The 22,375-nt window shown below is 36.8% G+C and overlaps 1 protein-coding gene and 1 long non-coding RNA gene across 4 annotated transcripts in view; one reads left to right on the top strand and one right to left on the bottom strand.

The window, feature by feature from the left end:
• SYT1 (synaptotagmin 1) overlaps window positions 1–22,375 on the top strand; it is a 564,805-nt gene that overhangs the window by 416,784 nt on the left and 125,646 nt on the right. The window contains exons 5-7 of one of the 2 annotated variants that reach the window (XM_024122864.3): window positions 3,550–3,672; window positions 7,199–7,366; window positions 11,532–11,699. In XM_024122864.3, the coding sequence (XP_023978632.1) occupies window positions 3,550–3,672; window positions 7,199–7,366; window positions 11,532–11,699 (459 nt within the window). The remainder of the gene's footprint in view (window positions 1–3,549; window positions 3,673–7,198; window positions 7,367–11,531; window positions 11,700–22,375) is intronic. The other variant, XM_007101002.3, reaches the window with a different exon arrangement.
• LOC114486414 (uncharacterized) overlaps window positions 1–22,375 on the bottom strand; it is a 336,818-nt gene that overhangs the window by 232,934 nt on the left and 81,509 nt on the right. The gene's annotated exons all lie outside the window — the stretch shown is intronic.

The raw sequence follows: 22,375 nt of genomic DNA on the forward strand, positions 1-22,375 counted from the left end.
CAAAGTCAGAGGTCTGGAAAGGTCATTTCTCCACGGCTTTTACTAACGTGTGTGGATATTTAAATTTTTATTTCTTCCTTCTGTGTCCTCCTTATCTGTGTTATGTCTCATGACTGTTCTGGACTGTCCCTTGCGGTAGGTTTCCTCTGCTATTAGACACCCCTAGTCAACGCTCAACTACATTTAGTGGCCTGGCAGCCGGGGCTCCACAGCTGAGGGTGTACCATTCTGACACACATCAAGAGGCTGAACTAAATTGATTTTTTTTTTTAAGATAAAGGGTTCTCATTTTAAGATTACTGATTAAATAGAACAGTATTAGAAAGCTCAAGTTTTAATTGACGGGCACAGAAAGAAAATTTAGTGTCTTACGCTCCCTTTTTAGCATGCCTTATCAATTCCAAATCTGAACAATTTAACATAGAATGAACAAATGCACCTTCTGATGGTTTATCCAAGTACAACTAAACGCCTTTTGAATGTTTGAATCAAGCCAGAAGCTTGTGCACTAAATTTTTGAAATTTAAAACAAGGTCTTTTTCCCAACACAGCTTTTTCCGCTACAGTTTATCAAACTCTCAAAACTGCTGGGCTTACATGCATTTTCCTCTGCATTTTGTTCCTTGGTGCGTGTGGTGGGGAGACTACTGCTCTTGAGATATTATAATAGCTGCTGATTTAATAGGTCTTAATTTAATGTAATAGTACAGAAAATGTCTTGCTTAAGCTCGGCCTTTGGGACAAGAATAGACTTAATCACTTCACTGATAAAACAGTGGCACTGGGCTTCCCTGGTGGCGCAGTGGTTGAGAGTCCTCCTGCCGATGCAGGGGACACGGGTTCGTGCCCCGGTCTGGGAGGATCCCACATGCCGCGGAGCGGCTGGGCCCGTGAGCCACGGCCGCTGAGCCTGCGCGTCCGGAGCCTGTGCTCCGCAACGGGAGAGGCCACAACAGTGAGAGGCCCGCGTAAACAGTGGCACTGAGAAATTATCAAAAATTTAGCCCTATTCCATGCAGAATAATTGCAGAAATGGTCATGCACCTTTCATTAGGGCAAAAACCACTTAGAAGGCGATTTAATAGCTCAGCTCTTTCAAATGACACTGAGCTGAAACATGGTATGTAAATCGTCAGTTCTGAAAGAGATTTTGAAAAAGTATTTTAATCCATGAAAATTTTTATTTTTATGATGGAGTGGTGTGAAGATTTTTCAGACAAAAATGTGCGTTAAATAGTTTGCTATTAAAAAAAAATTAAAATCTTACAGGAGGCAAATTACCTACATTGCCATTTTCTCAACACATCTTTTCAGACAGTATTAAAGACTGACGCACAGCTGAGGTTTTGAAAGGGCAATGTGGGTTCACTGCCTCGAGTCCTCCACTTAAATTCAGTAGTCTTTTCCTGTCACTTTACTATCATTTTTCTATTAGCAACACCCCAAGTTAAAAGATTAATATTAATTTTTAAATACTTATGTTGTTTTCCTGCCTGTGGCTATCAGTAAAGCAACATTTTACTATTCAAGGAAACATCCAAGTATAAACTTCCTAATTAAATGGTGTATGGCTAACCAGATTTGAAAAGGTTTCTGCACAGATGTAATAATGGCCATTTTCAATTTTCCAAAGTCATTGTAGGCTCCTGAAATTTTTCAGGAAGAACAAAATGGGAGGCATCTCCAACTACAGCTCAACTCTCTGTTTATCATCTTCCCACCCTAATGAGTTCTAGTAAGATGATGCCAAATCTGTTTTTTAGGATCAAATTAGAGTTAGATGGCTAGAGCCAAATTGCAGTCTTGTCAGTTCAGAGACTGAGGGTGTCATTTTGAGGCACCGCTGTGGGTCTCTGTATGAATGGATAAGTGAACAGAAGAGATTTCTCTGAGTAGAGGGAAAAAACCATGTAATCTGGGAGTTGTGGGAGGTTGGTTGGTAGAGCTATAGTCTAATGACTCTGAAGCCTTTCTGAAGCCTGATTATACTTCTGTGCATTTGATTTCTAGAAGATTTCTCAGGTTTAATTTGATCACTGACAGGGGTTAAAATTCTTTTGCTTTGTCAGAGATATAAAGCAGCCTACCACTCATATGTCTTACCTTCAGTTTTGTGAGATTCTATAGTAACACACACACACACACACACACACACACACACACACACACACACAAAGAAAGGCAATGAAAATACCATAACCAAAACCTAGGAGAGAATATTTGTGGTATATAACAACAGAAAGATTGAGACCACAAAATACAGAGTCTCTACAAATCACTAAGAGACAAACAACCCAATAGAAAAATTAGCAAAGGATGTATTATATATACATATTATATAAAAGATTATTATACAGGTAATCCCCCAGAAGAAATAATACAAATGGTTCATATAAAGGTTTTTAAATTTTTCAATCTCAGTAGTGTTCAGGAAAACGTAACATTTTATCATTTTTCATTTTGAATAATAACTACTTATAGATTTCTAATTTTTTTCTAATTCTTTAAAGCAATAAGAATGCACACACCCTAGAAACAAAACTTCTAATATTTATAATCTTTATAACCTTTGATTTTTTTGAGCAAACTTTTTGCGTTTATTGGGAAAATACATTATATGTTCTTATTTTTAATAAAGAGGAACATTTGAATGAATTGCATGAAATTATGAGCTTTCTAGTATTTCAATTTATATTACACCTAAGTTTTAGGTTATCAGGAACATTCAATTGGTTTAAACTGAATTTTGAGAATTCTGTGCCATGATTTTTGCTTGTTACCACAAATTTAATTTTTATACAAATTTCAGTTTGACAGAATTGCAAACACAACTCCTTTTACCTTTTGGTATCAAACAGACCCGTAAGTCAATTTAATTCAGCCTAGCTTTCTGTGGAGCTGGTATGAAAGTAAAATAGTAAACTTAAACTGGAACTGGGGTAGATTTTTCTCTAAACATGCATTTGCTGGTGGCATGTTTTTTTTTCCTCTTTTCCCATAACCATTACAAACGTATACGCAAAACACAGGAAATTACAATTTTCTAAGAATCACTTACTCAACTATCTTTTTCATAGGAAACAAGGCAAGAAAAGGCCACCCATTTCATATAAATTACTCCACTGCATGTAACAAGGGTGTTTTACTTGATGCTTAAGATCTCTTTTAAACTACCTGAATGTGAAAACTGGCCTGGTTAATAGCATGTTTATCATACCTCCGAAAGAAGCGATTTTATCAGAGCCAAATATAACACAAAGTTGACGTTTTCTTTGCAACAGCTTTACATTTTTTGCTTGCAATATTCTGAGGGGCTATTTCCATTGCTTCCATGTTGCTTGCTGATTGGGGGGAAAAAATTCCGTGCACAAATGGAATTTTAAAAAAATATGTAAGCAGCAGATGTGAATGTGTGTCAGACAAATGGAGATTTCCAGCATCTCAGTGCTTGCTTCTAACAGCTTGGAAGTATAACCACAGGCCCAGTGTCATTTGAGTTCTGATGAAAATTCATTTGAATTCACATATAATCCATTTCCCTACTCATAGGCCCTGAAGGATGATGATGCTGAAACTGGATTGACTGATGGGGAAGAAAAAGAAGAACCCAAAGAAGAGGAGAAATTGGGAAAACTTCAATATTCACTGGATTATGACTTCCAGAATAACCAGGTCTGAGGGGGAAAGTGTCTTGTAATTCCATTACGTTTTCTGAAATTACCAGCTAGAAATTGAAACAAGATACATCTTAAAACATTTGGTTTGCTACAAGGGGAAAATGCAATTATCAAAGCTATTGATGAAATAATTTCTAAGTACAGGCGGTCCCCTACTTGCTAATTTAACTTCTGGTAATTAGAATCCACAGTGTTCAGCCGATTACATCTACTTATGGCACTTACAGCAGGCAGGCGGAATACAAATTAACTTGAAGCCATCAGCCTGATTCTGAGAGCTCCCAGTCACAGATCCCTCAGGCTGAGCTACAACAATCTTCCTTGGAATTCATGGATTTAGCTCCAAACAGTGCAGGGGACCTTTGAGTTAGACCACCAATTAAGCCAAAGTCTTCAAACAAAAATTAACCATTTGATGAGGAATCAAAGATTTAAAAATTGACTTTCCATGAATTTCAATGGCAAGAATGCCTTACATAATATGATACTGGCTAAACCTCCTAGCACAAATGAGTTAACAGCTCTAGAAAAGTAGGACCATCCACTTGATTTCTAGTGCCTTTGCATGCTGCCCAGCTTCTGGAAAAGTGACAAGGAACTAAAGGTTGTATCAAAACAGTCCTTCCTGCTTTAAAAGCCGTGAAGTGCCACCTAGATGAATGATAATACTAGCTAGCTTTTATTAACTGCCTGTTATAATGGTAGCTCAAAGATAAATGTTAAAAAAAAAAATCTCTACCTAAAAAGACCTTCTAGGATCCATGACTTTGATGAAGATGTCTCTTTACCTTCTGAACTGTTCAAGAAATTTAAAAGCTAGATAAGAATTAGCTGAGTTAGAGATCAGGCTCTTAAAAATCTATAAGACACAGTTCTTTTCCAACTAGGAGAGCTTTAAATCTCTCCAGTTTGATCAGTTCACTGACCTTTCGGGGTGGGGAAGAACTTGATAGATGTAAATACAGTTACTACCTAATGCAGCATGTGTTAATTATGTCTAGTTTGATGAGGAATAAACAATAAATAAATCAAACACCAATACTCAGCTTTGGTGATTTATGTCCAAAGTCAATAATACTGTGAGCTCTAAACAATGGCAGAAATTCTGGACTTTATTTAGGAATTGACTGTTCAAATAATGTCTTCACTTTTTGAAGTGTCCAGAGGGTTCCTCAAAAAGAACATATTGATACGCACCACCATATAATAAATAATTGTATTTAATTAGCTTCATTACAGCCCTGGCTCATTATTTTATAATACATTCCAGAAAACTGCATGTTGGTTACAGATACAAGCTAATAGGTATGGATTTATACAGAATTATAGGTATACCATTTCTAGTTAATTAAATAGGGCCTTTGAGGTCATTTTTATCGCTTCTACCAAAATTTGATCATTAGGGATTGGTTGAGAGCAAAACTGCCTATTATTTATATATTCTAGAGAAGGTCAAGGTCAACTTACCTTATCGTAACACAAAACATCTTTTCCAGAAATATAACCTGCCTTTATATATGTAGCCAACAATTTTCTACTAATTTATTCTACTTTCATATTTTCCAGTAGAAATCTAGTGGATCTCATCTTGGTTAGTCATAATTTTGAAACTTCTACGTTGGCTTTGAGTACTCTAAGTAACATTTTATAAGGTAGTATTTTTAAGAATACAGCACTGAATTTTTTTTACTCAAATATAATTCGAGTGCATTTACTCTTCCTTTTCTAGCAAACCCATTTTAGAAGGTATTTTATTCAGAGGATCTAGGGTATTCTACCTGATAAATTGTTTTAATAGTATGCATTTATTTTTCCAAATGTTCTCCGCTAATCTGATTTACAAAATGATTCCTATAAGCCATGGAAGATAAAGTCTGAGGAATTTCGTAGATAAGGCTGTAATCAAATATACACACCTGCTCACCAAAACTAAAAGACAATCCTAAAAGTCCTCTAAGAACCTTTCAACGTGGAGAGAAATGTGATACTTATCTCTGAAGCAGAAGTCAGAGGGGGGTTGAGAGAAGTAATTCCACCTCTATCAACAAGATACCCCCAAATCTTTAAAGTACAAATAATCAAGTTTGAAAGAGTTTAGGCTATATCACTAGTGCTTTCCCTGCCCCAGAGAAAAAGTATTAGAAAAAGTGAGGAGAGAATAGTCTTGCTTATTCACATTGCTATCCAAAGGCAAATTCCAAATACCAACTTGGTAAACCAAGAGACAAACTGCTTTACTAATCATGTCTTTATAAGCTGATGTCTATTTTAACCATTCTTTGACCATCTGTCTACGTTTTGTATACCTACAATCCAGCATTCTTATTGCTACTGTTGTATGATGAAGTCACAAAGATATTGAAGCATTAACATGGAAACAACAATCTTTAAGGGTTTTGGTCTAGGTTAAAAATTGAGCCAACTAGCCAAAGTGCACTTATGCACATGGTGGGTCCATTTCGTAGAAAGTGGATGTGACTTTTTCAAGGAGGTGAATTGCTTTTCCACTCTCTTGGTGAAAAAGGTACAGCCTCAAAATTTCAAACCCTGATGTGAACAGCTATGATGTGACTGCATTTTCTGAAGAGTATATACCTTGAATAACAATAAGCGAGTCTACTTTTGTTTCCCATATGGATCTAAACCAGTCTGTTGACACAGCATGTCTGATGGCAGGGCATCAGAAGAGTCTGCTCACACCTTCTGTTTCCTTTGCAAAAACATTATCAGTGCCAGCCAATACCCGCATTCATAATAAGAGATAGGAATGTATCACTGAGAAAACCAGACGTGAAGAAATGCAGAGATTTCTGCTGTATTTGAAAAATATCAGAATCTTAGTCACTTAGCATTAAAAACAATAACTGTAATCTCCCCTTCCTTTATATGAAGCTAAAATTATATTTCTTTGACCCCATGTCCTATATTTAACACAGAATTTAATATACAATAATCATTTTACTCTAAGTTAAAACAAGAAGGAGCCAGCACACAAGTAAAGGTCAAATATGATAGAAACTTGAAAATCTTATTTTTATCTCAAAAAGCTACCAAATTCTAAAAAAAAATTCTATTTAGCTGCTCTGAGGCTTTGGTTCAAAATAAGAATTTCCTACTTTATAATTACAAGCTTGTGATTGTTTAACAATTTCTTTCCACTTACAAATCATGCCCTGGAAAGAAAAATAATGCACGAGGGCTTTTAGTAACTGTAAAGTTATTTGATTGCAACCCTTTTGCAAATATGAATTCCATATTTAACTGTAATCAGCAACCTTTTAAAAGCCTCTTTTGTGTTTAAAACCAGCCTTCCTAGAGCCTGCATCTGTCATAATTGGGTTTCTGAAGTCTATGTAGCTCACTTCATTTGCCTTCTGTGTTCAGATTCAGAAGAGAATAAAAGTTTATTAAAAGCAAAGAACAAAAGGGAAAAATCACAATATGCAGCAGTGTGAACACATCAATCTTTTCCAACATATCCACCAATGCCAGTGTTTGCTGTATCCTGCCTCTCATTTCAGCTGCTGGTAGGAATCATCCAGGCTGCCGAGCTGCCCGCCTTAGACATGGGGGGCACATCTGATCCCTATGTGAAGGTGTTTCTGCTGCCAGATAAAAAGAAGAAATTTGAGACAAAAGTCCACCGAAAGACCCTTAATCCTGTCTTCAATGAGCAATTTACTTTCAAGGTAATTTTTTTTTGTACTTACTAATGAACTTGTCCTCTGTTGTTCTAGATAACAGACTGATCTCATCCTGACACATATAGAGACCACTTGACCACTTGTTCAGAGACTCACAAATGACTCTATTCAGAATATTTACGATGCTTATCTTCAATGTAATGAGGACTCTATATTGCATTAAAATTTGGTCCAAATAGGATTCAGCTCAGCTATTTCAGAAAAGAATATGGACTGGGATAGAACTAGGATGTCATTCATATCTAAAAAGTGAGTTCAGCTTCAAGTGAGTCTGTGGATCTGAACGTTTCCCCCTCTCTAAAATAAAGCCAAAAGAACTGGAAACTTTTTCCAGGTTTCCAAGTTCCTGAAAATAAATCACGGCCACAGAATAAAGTAAGCTATGCAACATTATTTAAATGGTACCATGAGGTATGACTCTCATTGCAAAATTTTTTGTGTACAGGGGAAATTTAAGTATTCTAAAACATTCTGCTTAACCCACCAATCAAAAGACTATGAACCTATTGTTTTTTTTCCATCTCTAGCATTTTTCCCTTACTCTTGGCTCTTCCCTGGTGTTCTTCATCTGGTTGAGACACCTCAATTAACAAACAGTAACAAAGAGGAATTCTGGCCACATAATAACTCAGCAGGAAAAGGTGTTTGGCAGGTCTCAGGCATCTCTGCATATACGAGTACTCTCTGTAGTTCTCATCCTGAAGTCATGCATAAAAACAGTCTTTGGTAGATATATTTAACACGTGAAATTTTTTGAAATGCATTACTTAAAACAATACATGTCTGTGAATATGCCAGGGGGCAGATTCAGAATCACCTGTCTACCAGTCAGCCTTAGCGATAGCACGCACCTGACATTAGCAAACATCCTGGTATGAAATAAATGGATGAAACTGAGGGCATGAGTCATTCCCATGAACCTTGTTTCCAATTTTGTAAAAGAGCGGTATCTTTCTATTCACTCTAAAATTTGAGTTTTTCACAGACCTACTAGAGCATGGACTTGAGGTTATGGGGAGGGGGAAGGGTAAGCTGTGACGAAGGGAGAGAGTGGCATGGACATATATACACTACCAAATGTAAATTAGATAGCTAGTGGGAAGCTGCCGCATAGCACAGGGAGATCACCTCTGTGCTTTGTGACCACCTAGAGGGGTGGGATAGGGAGGGTGGGAGGGAGGGAGACGCACGAGGGAAGAGATATGGGAACATATGTATATGTATAACTGATTCACTTTGTTGTAAAGCAGAAACTAACACACCATTGTAAAACAGTTATACTCCAATAAAGATGTTAAAAAAAACAATTTGAGTTTTTAAGACAAAAAAAAAAAAATCCCTCATCTACTGTCAGCAACTCTGTTTAAAATCTATACATTTCTAAACCCAGATTGTTAATGTAGAGTAGCAGTAAAAACCAGCTTATGAAGAACTAATCATTAGGGTCAATATACCACAGGACATACAGTGAAAACAAAACAAAAAAATATTGCAAAAGGTAATTACAATCCTTCTATTTGACTATGAATTGATCTTAATTTAGGTCAGTAGTTTCTAACCACAATTTAGTCAGCACATTCTTAAATTATTTGAAATATTGTGGGGCTTTGTTTTTGAGTTATCTATATGTTATTTCTTTTAAAAAAGTGTATTGCTAATAATTTTTAGTAATGTCTATAACTTCAAGAATTATAATCATTGAGATTTTGAAATTGCCTATAAAATATAATAGGTTCCATTTTACTTCAGGAGTGCTGATGACATCATAAATCAATCCAAAGTACAATATATTTTGATAGATTTGAGAAATATACCACCGTTTCTAGAGAACTAGTTAATTTTTCCTTGTAGGCGTTGTAGATTATGCATCTTAAATGCCAATAGGCTGTATGATACAAGAATGGAAGCAAAACAGTTTAGAGGATTGGCTTTAAAATTGAGTTCAAATCCACTGAACATGAACTTGACATGCCCCAAATGAAATGCTCCTTCTTTTCTCCACAACAAACTACCATTTGAAAGAGCTACTCATCATTCAAACCGTAAATATTTATTAAGTGCCTACCGTGTACCAGCACTGTGCTAAATGCTTTACATGTATTCATTTGGCCTCAACCAGCCCCTGTGAAGTAGACACTGTTATCATCACTTTTTGATGGATGAAAAAGCCGAGATTTATTTACTTGTCCCAGGGCCATCAGCTGGAAAAAAGAGGAACCCAGGCCCAGACCTGTCTGACCTCAAGCTCAAGTTTTTGACTAATGCCCTTTCAGTACAATCACCAAAAAATCTAGAGAGATTTCAGAAATAAGATGAAATTTTCAAGAGTTCATCCCTACTCTAAAATTCCTTATTTCTTCCTTTCAAAATTGGCTCTTTGGAAGGGTTTATTTTTTCACTCTAAAGTAGAAAATGTGTTGTGCCTAGTTTTTAATCATAGTATTTTAATCTGATTCCAAATAGATGACAAATGATATAAAATAAAAACTCTTTGGAAAAACCAAAATTTCTTACATATATGCAGTCAAACATTCTTCCTTCTCCTTTCCTTCTTAATATACAGAGTTAATTGAGAAATGTTTGCTGGAGCATAACACAACTATTTACACTGATAAAATAATAGCAAGTGTCTGAAAATTGATCAAACCTTCAATACAAGTCTAAACAATTTCTTAATTAGGCATTTCTTCCCGGTTACTGAAGTGTAGCTTTCTTGGATTGCCCTGCTTTCTCTGAATATTAAAAATGTCACTAATAAATATCCCAGCCCATAGCATCTGTCCCAGTTATATTTGAACAGCTGGAGAATTCATCAGTTCTTGGCCTTTTGCCACTGCTCATCCTAAAGAGTGTCGTACCTAAGAATGAACTTCAAGATCTAGATTATAATGCATCTCTGATATTCAAAACAGCAATTTTCTAGTCAGCTCTTGTCAATCAGTAAATTATTTTTAAGGAATAGGTGAGGTACCTTGTGAATTTCATTCAAATCCTTGCAGACTCCTAGCATGCCTGTTCATATATCACTGATCCATTAAACTATGAGATCCAAATGGCCTGAAAGAGTGGGAACTCTCCTCGATACTCTGTAATGGCCTATATGGGAAAAGAATCTAAAAACAGAGTGGGGGGCTTCCCTGGTGGCACACTGGTTAAGAATCCACCTGCCAATGTAGGGGACATGGGTTTGAGTCCTGGTCCAGGAAGATCCCACACGCAGCGGAGCAACTAAGCCCGTGCGCCACAGCTACTGAGCCTGCGCTCTAGAGCCCGTGCGCCACAACTACTGAGCCTGCGCTCTAGAGCCTGGGAGCCACAACTACTGAGCCCGCGTGCCACAACTACTGAAGCCCGCGCACCTAGAGCCCGTGCTCCGCAACAAGAGCAGCCACCGCAATGAGAAGCCCACACACCGCAACGAAGAGTAGCCCCTGCTCACCACAACTAAAAGAAAGCCCATGCACAGCAACACGGACCCAACGCAGCCAAAAATAAAATAAATAAATTTATTTTTAAAAAAGAGTGGACCACAACTAGAGAAAGCCCTCGCACAGAAACAAAGACCCAACACAGCCAAAAATAAATAAATAAATTTAAAAAAAAAACAAAAAACGAGTGGACATATGTATATGTATAACTTATTCACTTTGCTGTACACCTGAAACTAACACAACATTGTAAATCAACTATACTCCAATAAAATTTTTTTTAAATGAAAGAGAACTTTTGAAACAACTTATCTACCCCTAAGTTGCACCCTGACAGTGTAACTTATCATAAAAATAACAACAAAATATTCTACAAGAAAAACTTATTTATATAGTCAAGTGCAATTGGCCTGGTTATTCTTATATTAATCTTGAAGTGTTTCTAGCATGACTAATAGTATGAGCTATTATTAATAATACTAACAGCTTCTAGAACTTTGGGATAAAGTGATAAATCACTAGGTAAGTCCTCATTTTCTCCCAAGTAATTTAAGCCCCAAGCAGTTACTTAAATGATTCAGTTTAAGAAAAAAAACCCCAAAGCTCAAGTATCTCCCTGTTCTATTTATCCAACATAAATATTAAAATTAAAGACTATAAACAGGTAACATGTTTTAAGCATTTTTTGTGACCAGATATTTTGTCCTCATCTTTTTGTTTAGGTGCCGTATTCGGAATTGGGTGGCAAAACTCTGGTGATGGCTGTCTATGATTTTGATCGTTTCTCCAAGCATGACATCATTGGGGAATTTAAAGTCCCCATGAATACAGTGGATTTCGGTCACGTAACTGAGGAGTGGCGTGATCTGCAAAGTGCAGAGAAGGAAGAGGTAAGAAAAACATTAGCATTTCTAATATGACAAGCTGTACTCGCCAGTTGCTACTCTCAGACTAACCTATTGAGAGGTACTGGGGTGACGTGAGTGATGTGGCCCTCCAGCTGCTGACAGCAGGCAAAATAGGGTCAGGGGATTGCATAGCCTCGTAAAAAAGTATACTGATCTTCTGGGTCTTATTTGACAGAAAACAAAGATTTGTGCAGGTCTACAGATAATTCCCCGGGGTTGGGGGGACAGACATACACACACACCACTTCTAAAAGCTTAGAAAATATTACACACACACACACACACACACACACACACACACACACACACACACTCTCACACACACACACCTGCTTCTTTAAAAGGACAGTGAGGGCTTCCCTGGTGGCGCAATGGTTGAGAGTCCGCCTGCCGATGCAGGGGACACGGGTTCGTGCCCCGGTCCGGAAAGATCCCACATGCCGCGGAGCGGCTGGTCCCGTGAGCCGTGGCCGCTGAGCCTGCGCGTCCGGAGCCTGTGCTAAGGACAGTGAGAAGTCATCTTATCCTTTGTATTTTTCCACAAAGATTTTATGTTTTCTACATAGATTATATAGCTATTAAATAGAAATGAAATGGCATTTTTTCCTTGATTATTTCTGCATATTACGGACAGTTCATTGTTTCTCCTAAAGATATCAGAGCACAATGGGTAAAACATCAAATAAAATTCACAAAGGCAGATATTAAATCCACTTTTTAAATGAATCACATTTTTACAGTATTCTTCACATTGTTTTGCCCCAGTTTTAATAGGTTAGCCCAGGATTTTTCTGTGATTTAAAGAAGGGAATTTCAGTATCCTTAGTGCATTCAAACTGCATAATAATCAACTCTATTTGATTATGCTATGCCAGCCTGACACTAGCACTTTTCTGAGCCAGTGTCTCAACAGGCCAATACCAGAAAAGCAAACAACTCTTAGCTTCTCTGAATTCCTAAAGCAACTGCTTTTCCAGCCACTTTTTTGTTCCTAACATGGGTTTATAATTACCCAAGGGATTGCCAAAAGCCTTTGTCATTTAGGATCACTAGATGCCTTGGATTCTGTAAGGTGTTGTCACTTTGGGGCCACCACGGAAATCAGAAAGTAACCCAAGCCTTCAGAGAAATCAGCCAAGAACATCACCTGGGAATCCTTTCAACCTCAGGTTTTCTGGGACCATTATTATTATTAAGTGAGGTTTTAGAACAGGTTTATTTACTACTATACTGAAATTGAATTTTATTAGTGCTCTAAAATTATTACTTAGTTGTAAAAAAAAAAAGAGTCAAAATTATTTGAGTTAGGCTCTGCTATTTCTTTGGAAGGAAAAAGTTTGGTCAAAATTAGATTCTTGGATATTGAAATAGATTTACCGCCCCTGTGGATAGAACCACCCGAGGATAATATACAGTTTTTAAGTTTTACAACTTTTTAAAGTAGTTCTTCCCTATGAGTAGACCAATATCTATATTAAAATGCAACATCTGTGTGAAAAACATTTAATCCTTTAATCATAATGTTGCTAGTCATTTAACAAAGTAGTGAGCTGTTTCATTGAATTTTTATCTTTTATTGACATATTTGACTTTGTAAGTTCCTTGTGGCTGGGGGATAGGATGGGACCATAACAAGTATTTATTAACTGATAGGTTTTTGTTAATTGATTATTGGTTGGCTCCTTAGCTGAGTATCCAGATAGGACCCATTTGTCCTTCACAAGCCACCTGTCCAGAGGGCAGGGCTCAGGTCCCTCCTCTCCAACTGGTCACTATCAAGTGGTATGGGATTCCAAGACTACACCCCTGGGCTTCTGAAAAGTTGGTAAATATTTTTGTCTGTATTAGGAAATGTAATCCATCAAGCCATTTTCTTCTTTAAAAAATTCTTTGAATACGGGCAGAGTTTGATATTGACACTAAGCTGACAGGTTTGGCACTAGAATCTACAAGTTTAGGTAGACTGCCCAAAAAGAATCACGTTTTTATTCTCACCCCCTGACTTGCCCGTTTTCTCTCCTTTATAACTTTCTTCCTCCTCATCTTCTTCCCTATGAAAGATTTTTTTTGTGATCCAACTTATTCAAAATGATTCACCATGCAAATGTTTATTATGTACTGCTATATTCCTAGAACTGTGCCAGGTGTTAAAAAAAAAAAAAAAAAAAAACGTGAAAAGGGTGGACACTGCTCTTGCTTTCATGGAGTTTAGTGCTGTCTCATTTTCCTCCCTCACTCCAGTTTTTGCCTTGCTTATTGCCAGCTAGACTAATTTCTAGTAAAAGTCTTGCCTTTAAGATCAAACACTCCTAGGTTTCAATCCCTACAGATCCATTTACTAGCTCAGAGACCTTAGACAAGTCACTTATGCTCGCTAAACTTCAGTATTTTTTTTTAATCTAGTAAGTGGTCTAACATTATCTTATTTTACAGATTAAATAGGATAGAGTATAAAGTACCTAGCATGGAGCAGGCTATTTGACATATTCAACAAGCAAGAGATCTCCCATTCTTTTTTCTTGACCAATCTTTTTTGTGTCCTTTCTTTCTTGTTCTTTCATCTCCCTATTTGTTCTACTCTTTTTCCTCTATGTGTATTGCTCTATTCTTTTCCTCACCACCACTGTACTTACTGAATGTCTCTGGAGATTTTTAATGGGAAATAATTCTATAACTGTACTTTTAAACTCTGGAGCCTTTCCTCTTTGGTATCTACTTGGGAATAATTTTTGGTTTTCAGTTGAGTGACTATTTTCTTTTATCATGATATAGGAAACCTTATAAAACAGATGTCTAGCTTACAAAGTATCTCTGGATAACTAGATTCAGGTATAAACTTTCTCCTAATAAATAAGATTCCAATTACATTTTATGTCTAAAGAATTACTTCTCACTGATACGTGCTGTCTTTTCATGCTACTGTTCATTAACTAGAGAAAATTATAGTTGTTTGAATAAACTGAAGTCTTAGATTGACTTTAGTTCTCACGGTTTCAAACAAAATTCTTTTTCCATTTTATATGAGCAATTTTGTTTAAGATTTTTGTTTTGCTTTCCTCTAAAGTGTTAAATCTTCTTTTTAATGTCATAATGAGTGAAAGATACCAAAGAAAGTGAGAAAAAGGAATTCAAGAAACAGCTTTGGAATCTAGAAACTGAACCGCTAGTCATTAATAGTCTGTTCAAGGAGAGACTTGGATTTACATGGGTTAAATACAGCCCACTAGGATCCAACCCCAGGATTTTGATAGCATGAGGTAGGCTTTGTTGTTGAAAGTTAAAAAATATAAAAGTCATAAGATGATGAAGCAATTACGTAAGTTAAAGGATTATGTGTTATCTTAGTGAGCAATTAAATATGCGAGCAATTGGGGAGAAACTGGAAAAAAGCCTTATCTAAAAGTTACTAAGCACATGTTTGAAACATGGGGGTGTTGAAGAGAGAAATTAGGCCAGAAGAGCTTCAACGAGCACACAACTCCCATTGTTCGATTCTAGCCCGTGGAGAAAACCTGTGTGCTGAAGTTTCCATCCTGACTTGATGACGTTTTTATGACTAACGCAATCCAAGTCCCCTCCCTTACTAGTAGTTCAGGTTCACTTGCCTTTTTTTTTTTTTTAATGTTGCATGACTGATGACCCACTCTCCTTCCACCTGCTAACAGGTGAAGATGGAATCTGACCTTGCAAGACAGCTAAACCTTTCTCTTCCTTTTGTCTCTTTAAAACAGAAGTCCTTTGAGTTTCGAGAGATGGTTACGCATAAAACCAGTCTTAATTTTCCCCCTTTTCAGGTTAAGGCCTCAAACATCATCCTTTATAATCAGTATATACAGTTCTTCCATTCGCAAAAGGCTTCTAACATGTATAGCCTCAGGCTACCTGGTGAATTTTTAAGATTTTCTTCATTTTAATCATTCAAGAATATTTATGTCATCCATAAGTCAAACCTGAAGCCAACCTCCAGATATTTGGAGTAATCCATTCTTTTAATATTTTCACTTAATTACTTCAAATGTTATGATCAATATCTATGACTCCATTTTCTTTTTTAATGAATTTTGTTTATGATCATTGCAGCAACTGTATCAGTCCTGTACCCCAGCATCAAGTACATCTTCAAAGCATTTAGACCCTTTTTATTTTAGCATTTGTTCCTAATTTTTCATCCCTATGCCTTCCACTACTACTTTTTAATCCCTAAAAACAGCGTAAAATACCACCAGAATGCAACTGGATCCCTTTTTTTTAAGGAGTCTGTCTCATAACTTGACCACTACTATTTTGTCTCCATTAGAAAATGTCCATCACCCCTGCCTTGTGTAGAATTCGTTAAAGAGTGATTTTTAAATGAGATTCTGTAATCTAGTACAAATGGAAAAAAAAACTGATTGCTGAATTAAAACAAGTTGGGACATAATTTAATTAGGACGCAAGCAGAAGGGAAGAGAAACTACTTTAGTGCCTTAATAGAAAATCAATTTTGCAAGAAAATTTCACATTTTTAAGTCTAATTAGAAAAACATTTAATTCACAGAAAAGCATTTGGAGAATACATATTCAATCAAAAATCCAAACTTTTTTTAAGCTTATGATAAGTTGCTTGATATTCCTTTGGAATGAGTTCAAGTCATTCTTCCTTATGGCATCTCTTTTGTCCAAGGATCATGAAAGAACTGATGCTGTTTCTAAGTATACTTAGCAGTCAGATGGTAGCTCACGCCCTCCAAGAATCTCCACACAACAAATTAGTGACCTGAACGAAATCCTTATAAAAGGTTAAGTGCAGGAACTTTAATATGGAAGCCAGTAAGAATCTACCTTGTCACTCACAAACTATCACGTTAGAGAAATGCAACAAAGACACTCATTTTGACCCACAGCATTCCAGGAAGGTATACTTATTTTTTACTTGTTCATTGTCTGTCTTCCCCACTGGACTGTAGGCAGCGTATCTATTGTTCCCAACTGTGAAACCAAGTTTAATCACAGAGGCAAGCACATAGTAGGTGTAAAAAAATATTTTCGAATTAATGAATGAGGCAGAGTTGCTTATTATACATGAGAGATGCTTCAAAACTTCCATTTTAAAGTCCATGTTATAGTAATTGTGTTCTTATTTTACAAATGAAGTCTAAAGTATTCGGAAAAAGACGTCAATAAAGTATTTTAGCACCAAACAATGAAAGTGATTTAGTACCCTTTTGTCTTTTCAGTCTTTTTATATCAAAGGGAGGCAGTATAGATGCTTAGCAAAATCATTCTAATTGTTTTTGTTGATGGTCATGAAAATGATGAGTTTCTCTCACTAATTTTTTGGGGGGAGGTGAGGGGTAAAGTCTTATTCAGGATCTCTTTCCTCTCTATAAACCTTTTTATCCTGTTTCCATGATGCACGGAGAGCTTGTGGCTCAGCTTAATTTAACTTTTATTTAAAGTTAAGATTTAGTTAAAGCTCTGATTTGAGTCTCTGCTGGCAACATGGAAATTTACCCAGAGGGAAATGGGAAAGAATCAATTCCAAGGAGAAGTCCAAGAATATGAACAAAATCTAAGTTTACTGTACCTAGAATATTTGTTGCTAGTCAGATTTATGATATAATAGATATAAAACAATTCAATAATATTATATTAAGACCATGATATATTTTAGTGTACTTAGTATCTATGTGTCCATTTTGTGGTACGTGCAACATAATAGTTTCCCTTTAAACTAAGTAGAGTTGCATTTGATTTCTTGATATGTCTTTGGCCATAGCTGTGGTTTACTTGCATCTGAGTTTGGTCAGAATTTCAATCACCAATTATAACTGTATTGCTATGCATAATAAGTATTGTCAGCTTCATGATGTGGTTTCTAAAAACATCATAGGAAAGAACAAATAACTGGAAATATCCTTCTAGTGTGTAGGCCTGTAATTTGATTGCCTTTCTAGTTAAAAAGCCTTTTCAGGCACAAATGGATGAAAACAAATTCTCACTTCACTGACATTCTAAATGAAAATCTGGTATCATTTGTCTGCTAAAATAAAAACGTGAAAACTGTGAGCTTCAGTTTTATTGGGGGCTTAACTGAGGAGTATAGCCCCAGAGACAGCCTCTCAGATAGCTCCAAGGGACTCTCAGGGGGACATAAGGGGGGAGGTTAGTATATATGCGATCTTGGCAAAGGGGCTTGGCAAGCGAACGCACATCTCTGTAGAAGGTTGCTGCTAGCCACGAGGAAAAGATATCTCAGTTAATGATTTTAGTGCTTTCAAGTATGGGAAGATGCAAGAATTTGGGTTCATAAGATTTTCTCCTGAAAATATCTAACTATCTGAAAGCCTTGTTCTGCCAGTTTTCCCAGAGCGCAGAGTGCCTCATTCCTGATCTCCACCCTGAGCTCCTTTCAGGGTATGTTAAAGGTCAGCAGCTCCGGTAGCTAAAGACTCAATCCTTGTAGAACCAGACAGCAAGTGACATTCTTTAGTTGGCCCTTTTTTTTTTTTTTTTTTTTTTTTTTTTACTGTAAATTCCCTAGAAAAAATAAATTTAGACTCTAAAGAATTAAGTGGAGGGAGAGACCCTGGACATTTTCAAAACGCCCTTTGATGACCTTGCATGGTTCCCGCATTATCATACCTTAACCTACTGCATTACCCTCCCCTTAACAGCTGTCATAGCCCAGAGGCCTGGATTTCCAGCCCAGCTCCCTCGTTTCCAAAATTCATCTTATTAAAAGCTTACCGTAACTTCTCTACCTAAGTTATAAACACCAATAATAATAAAAGCTCCTATTTACTGAGAATCTACTGTGTGCCCACAAAAAAACTTCACAACACTCTTCAAAAGTGGCATATTAAATCTGTTTTACAAAATGAGGGGAAAAACAAACCTGAGCCCAGGAAAGTCTAAGTAGTCTGTCCAAGTTCACACAACCAATGCCAGAGCTAAAATTCAAACACCGGTCTTTCTACTTCACCACACCATCTTCTTTAAACAGTCTCTCTCAGTCTCTTTAGCCTCCAAGTGTAGCTATAAACTCAACTTAAATGCAAAAAAAAAAAAAGAGCTAAACTAAACTGATACAAATTAGTTTTTCCTCAGCTTTGGCTTGTTTATTTTGGAATTTCAACATTTGGTCAATTTTCTTTGACAACATTCAACTGATTAAAATCTACATATATATTTTCCCTCTCAAATATTATAATACACTGCAAATGTAACACAGCAAAAGAAAAAAACAGTAAATAGCTATGGCATTTTTGTTTCTTCTTCATAATATTTCATAAATACTTAGCATGAATTCCTGTCCAGGATACAAAGCCCTGAAATTCAAAGGTCCTGTCCAGGATACAAAGCCCGAAAATTCAAAGGTACTCATTAACACAAACATGTTATTATTCACTCATGATTGCTGATGAATTTAATGAAGGTAGAGGGATTTTGCTTTCCAATAAAAAAAATTCATTAAATAGAATATAAATTCCCATTCATTAACTCAAAACATATACTGAATATCTGTGAAATTACCACTGTAAAGTGCATAGAATGGAAGATTAAGATTCACATATGGGAAATGGTCAATAATAGTAGCAAAATTTCATAATGAAAATTAACAAAAGCAGTTTCATAAAGAGCCAGATCTGAAGTATAAATTACAGGGTGCCGTATGTTTTGGGCGCAAAGAAAAGGTATGGACAGGGAGGGTCCGTGGAAGAGTTGAAAAAAGTGAGCTAGTCTTTAAAACTGAGTAGAATTTGAATAGGCAGAAGGAAACTAAGAATGCCTTCCAAAAGTTAAGAGGTGAACAAGAGCCAACTGACAGAGCTAAGACCGCCAATGACAGGCCCAGGTAGAAGTAGAGTGAAAGCTTGAACAGATATCCTGAGAAATAAGACTGAATGAAGTAGTTTAGTGACAGTTTGTTCCTTACAATGTCAGACTGATCAACCTAAACTCAGGACACTAAATAAAGCTTGTAAAACTTGTTCTTCCCAAGGACAAGAGCTGGAATACGAAAGCCAGCCCCCACCACCATGCCAAGCACTCTACTAAGTGCTTTTCTCACATGATCTCAGGTAACCCTTGGTGCAGTCCTATGCGGTCATTCTTCATATCCCTGTTTGGGATTGGCCAATCCCAACTGGTCCAGTGCACCCAGAAGGTAAGCACCAGAATAAAGATTTAGACCTAGGTCTGACTCCCAAACCCATTCCCTCTCTACCATATTGCTACTTAATTGACTAACACTCAGTGAGTCCAAGGATATGGCCAATCTTGTTTATCTTCTTATCCCCAGTGCCTGGCACTGTGCCTGGAACATCCAAAGTGCTTAAATAAGTATTTCCAAGTGAATCGGTTGGACAAATTAAAATAAAAATTTTCTTTTACGAACATGCATGAGTCATACCACTTTCAAGGAAGTCATCTTTGAAGGATACCCAGTTATTCCAGTTGTACTGCCTATATGGTACATATTTTGAATTCCAGCCCCTCTCTCCAAAAGTCTTTCTCAGTATACAATACAGTCTTCTCTCTGTCCTCAGTTGTGGCCTGTCTTTAAAAGGTAAGTTTGATTGAAATGGTCAAAAGCTGTTTCCAAGTATGGCCTATAAGGTGATGATCCAACTGAGTAAAATAGTTTTAGTTATTATGATCAAGTAATGAAGTGGATGTTCTTGTGAGACTTCTATTCTGACTCTGACCAAAATGTTTTGAGTAATAACATCATCATACAGTCTCTCAAATGGGTCACTATGGGAAAAATCATCAAGAGATGTAAGTTCTGGATACATGTAGTGCCAAGGAAATCTGTTTTAATAGAAACTAGTGTAGGTGTTAGTTTTCTTTTTTATTTAAAGAATAAAGAGTGAGCGTTTTCAGTCGAATTTTAAATACAGCAAAGTGGTTTAGAAGCATGGATTTCCTGAATATAGATTGGAGGAGCATAAAGTGAGGAGTGGGAGTTGAAATAGGAACAAATAGAAAACAAAAGAAGAGTGAGAAAAATGATATAGACAAGCGCAATCTTGCCTGTATCTGGTTGTTTTATTATTGAAATAGCAAAGAGGATTTTGAGTGGGAAGCAATGTCATTAATGCAAGAGAATGTCTCGTTCTGTCCTGTCCTCCAGTTCCACACGTTTGGATCTTTTACAATGTCATCTTTTCTGGTGGTTCCTCATATGCTCTGGAACAATTTTTTTTATCATCTTGTTTGTGACTTCTTCAAATAAAATGTTTTCACCTTCTGCTTTACTCCTGCCTCGCTTTGAGCAGGCCAAATGTTTGTATTGTGAAATCTTTAATCCATTACAATCTGTTACCCTGCAATTAGATGAAATGTCAGCAATTCAGTTGTACTATTTGTACTAAAGAATAAGGGAGAAGAATGAGGACTTGCTGATAAACAAGAACTTAAATAATTAAAGGATGAAAGAGGGAGCACGCATACACACATGCAAACCTACTTGTTTTACACGTGGCTAAGGTTCTTTCCAATTGTGAACAAGGGGCCTTAAATACTGCAAATTACTTTTATTCCTTCATTCTTTCATTTATTCAACATATATTTATTAGGCCTCTTTTGTGAGCCAGGGACTGTACTAGCTTCTAGAAAAACAATGGTGAAGATAAACAGACCCATTAAGCGTAGTCAATTATAATTTAATGATGAGACAGTAGCACAAGTAGATAAAAGATCTGGGCCTGGACTCAACCGATGTGTATCCAACCATGACTCCACTTACTATTGGTGTCCTTAGGCTTGTTACTTAACCCTTCTGTAAAATGGGATCAATATTACCCACCTCCATGAGTTGTGATACACTCTAAAAGATAATTCATTTAAAGCACTTCAACAATACTTGGCACCTAATAAACTCTCAATAAATACTAGGTTTTCTTATTATGGAAGACACTGATCAGAGCCTTTATTTCCTTGCCGCTGAAAAAGCACTGCTCTGACCACTAGACTTATATACTTTCTTTTGTGAGGAGACTGAGACAGCCTTAGGGTTCAGAGGACATTAGCATACAGTTCTGATGAAAGACAGGATACCCGAGTTTAGCCCCCATGTGTGAGAAACTGTGGATGAAGACAGTCTGTGGATGAAGACAGACTGTGGGTGAAGACATGGAGAAGAGGTCACGAGGCCAATCCAGGGTAAGGCTTAGCACGCATGAGTGGAAGGCGGCACTAATACGATGTGGCCCCAATGACCACGCACTTCTCTATGCTCTGACACCACAAAAAAGAATTCAAAGTCCAGGCCCTACTAAATCAAAAAGACTGTCAGTAACAAGTATTGGTGAAGATGTGGCAAAATTGAAACCCTCACACAGCTCTGAAGGGTGTAGCCACTTTGGAAAACAGTTTAACAGTTTCTCAAAATGTTCAATAGAGAGGATTCATGTGACCTAGCGATTCTACTCCTAGGTTTATACTCGCCCCCCAAAGTGGAGACGCATTTCCACACAAAAAATTGTAGAAGAATGTTCGTAGCAGTATTTTTCACAATTGCCAAAGAGTGGAAAGAATTCAAATTTCCATCAACTGATGAATAATTAGACAAAACATGCTATAGTCATACAATAGAATATTATTGAGCCATAAAAAAGAATGTAGCCAAAAAAAAAAAAAAAAAAAAAAAAAAAGGAGGGCTTCCCTGGGGG

This window comes from Physeter macrocephalus, chromosome 6, assembly GCF_002837175.3.
Source record: "Physeter macrocephalus isolate SW-GA chromosome 6, ASM283717v5, whole genome shotgun sequence".
Classification (NCBI taxonomy): domain Eukaryota; kingdom Metazoa; phylum Chordata; class Mammalia; order Artiodactyla; family Physeteridae; genus Physeter; species Physeter macrocephalus.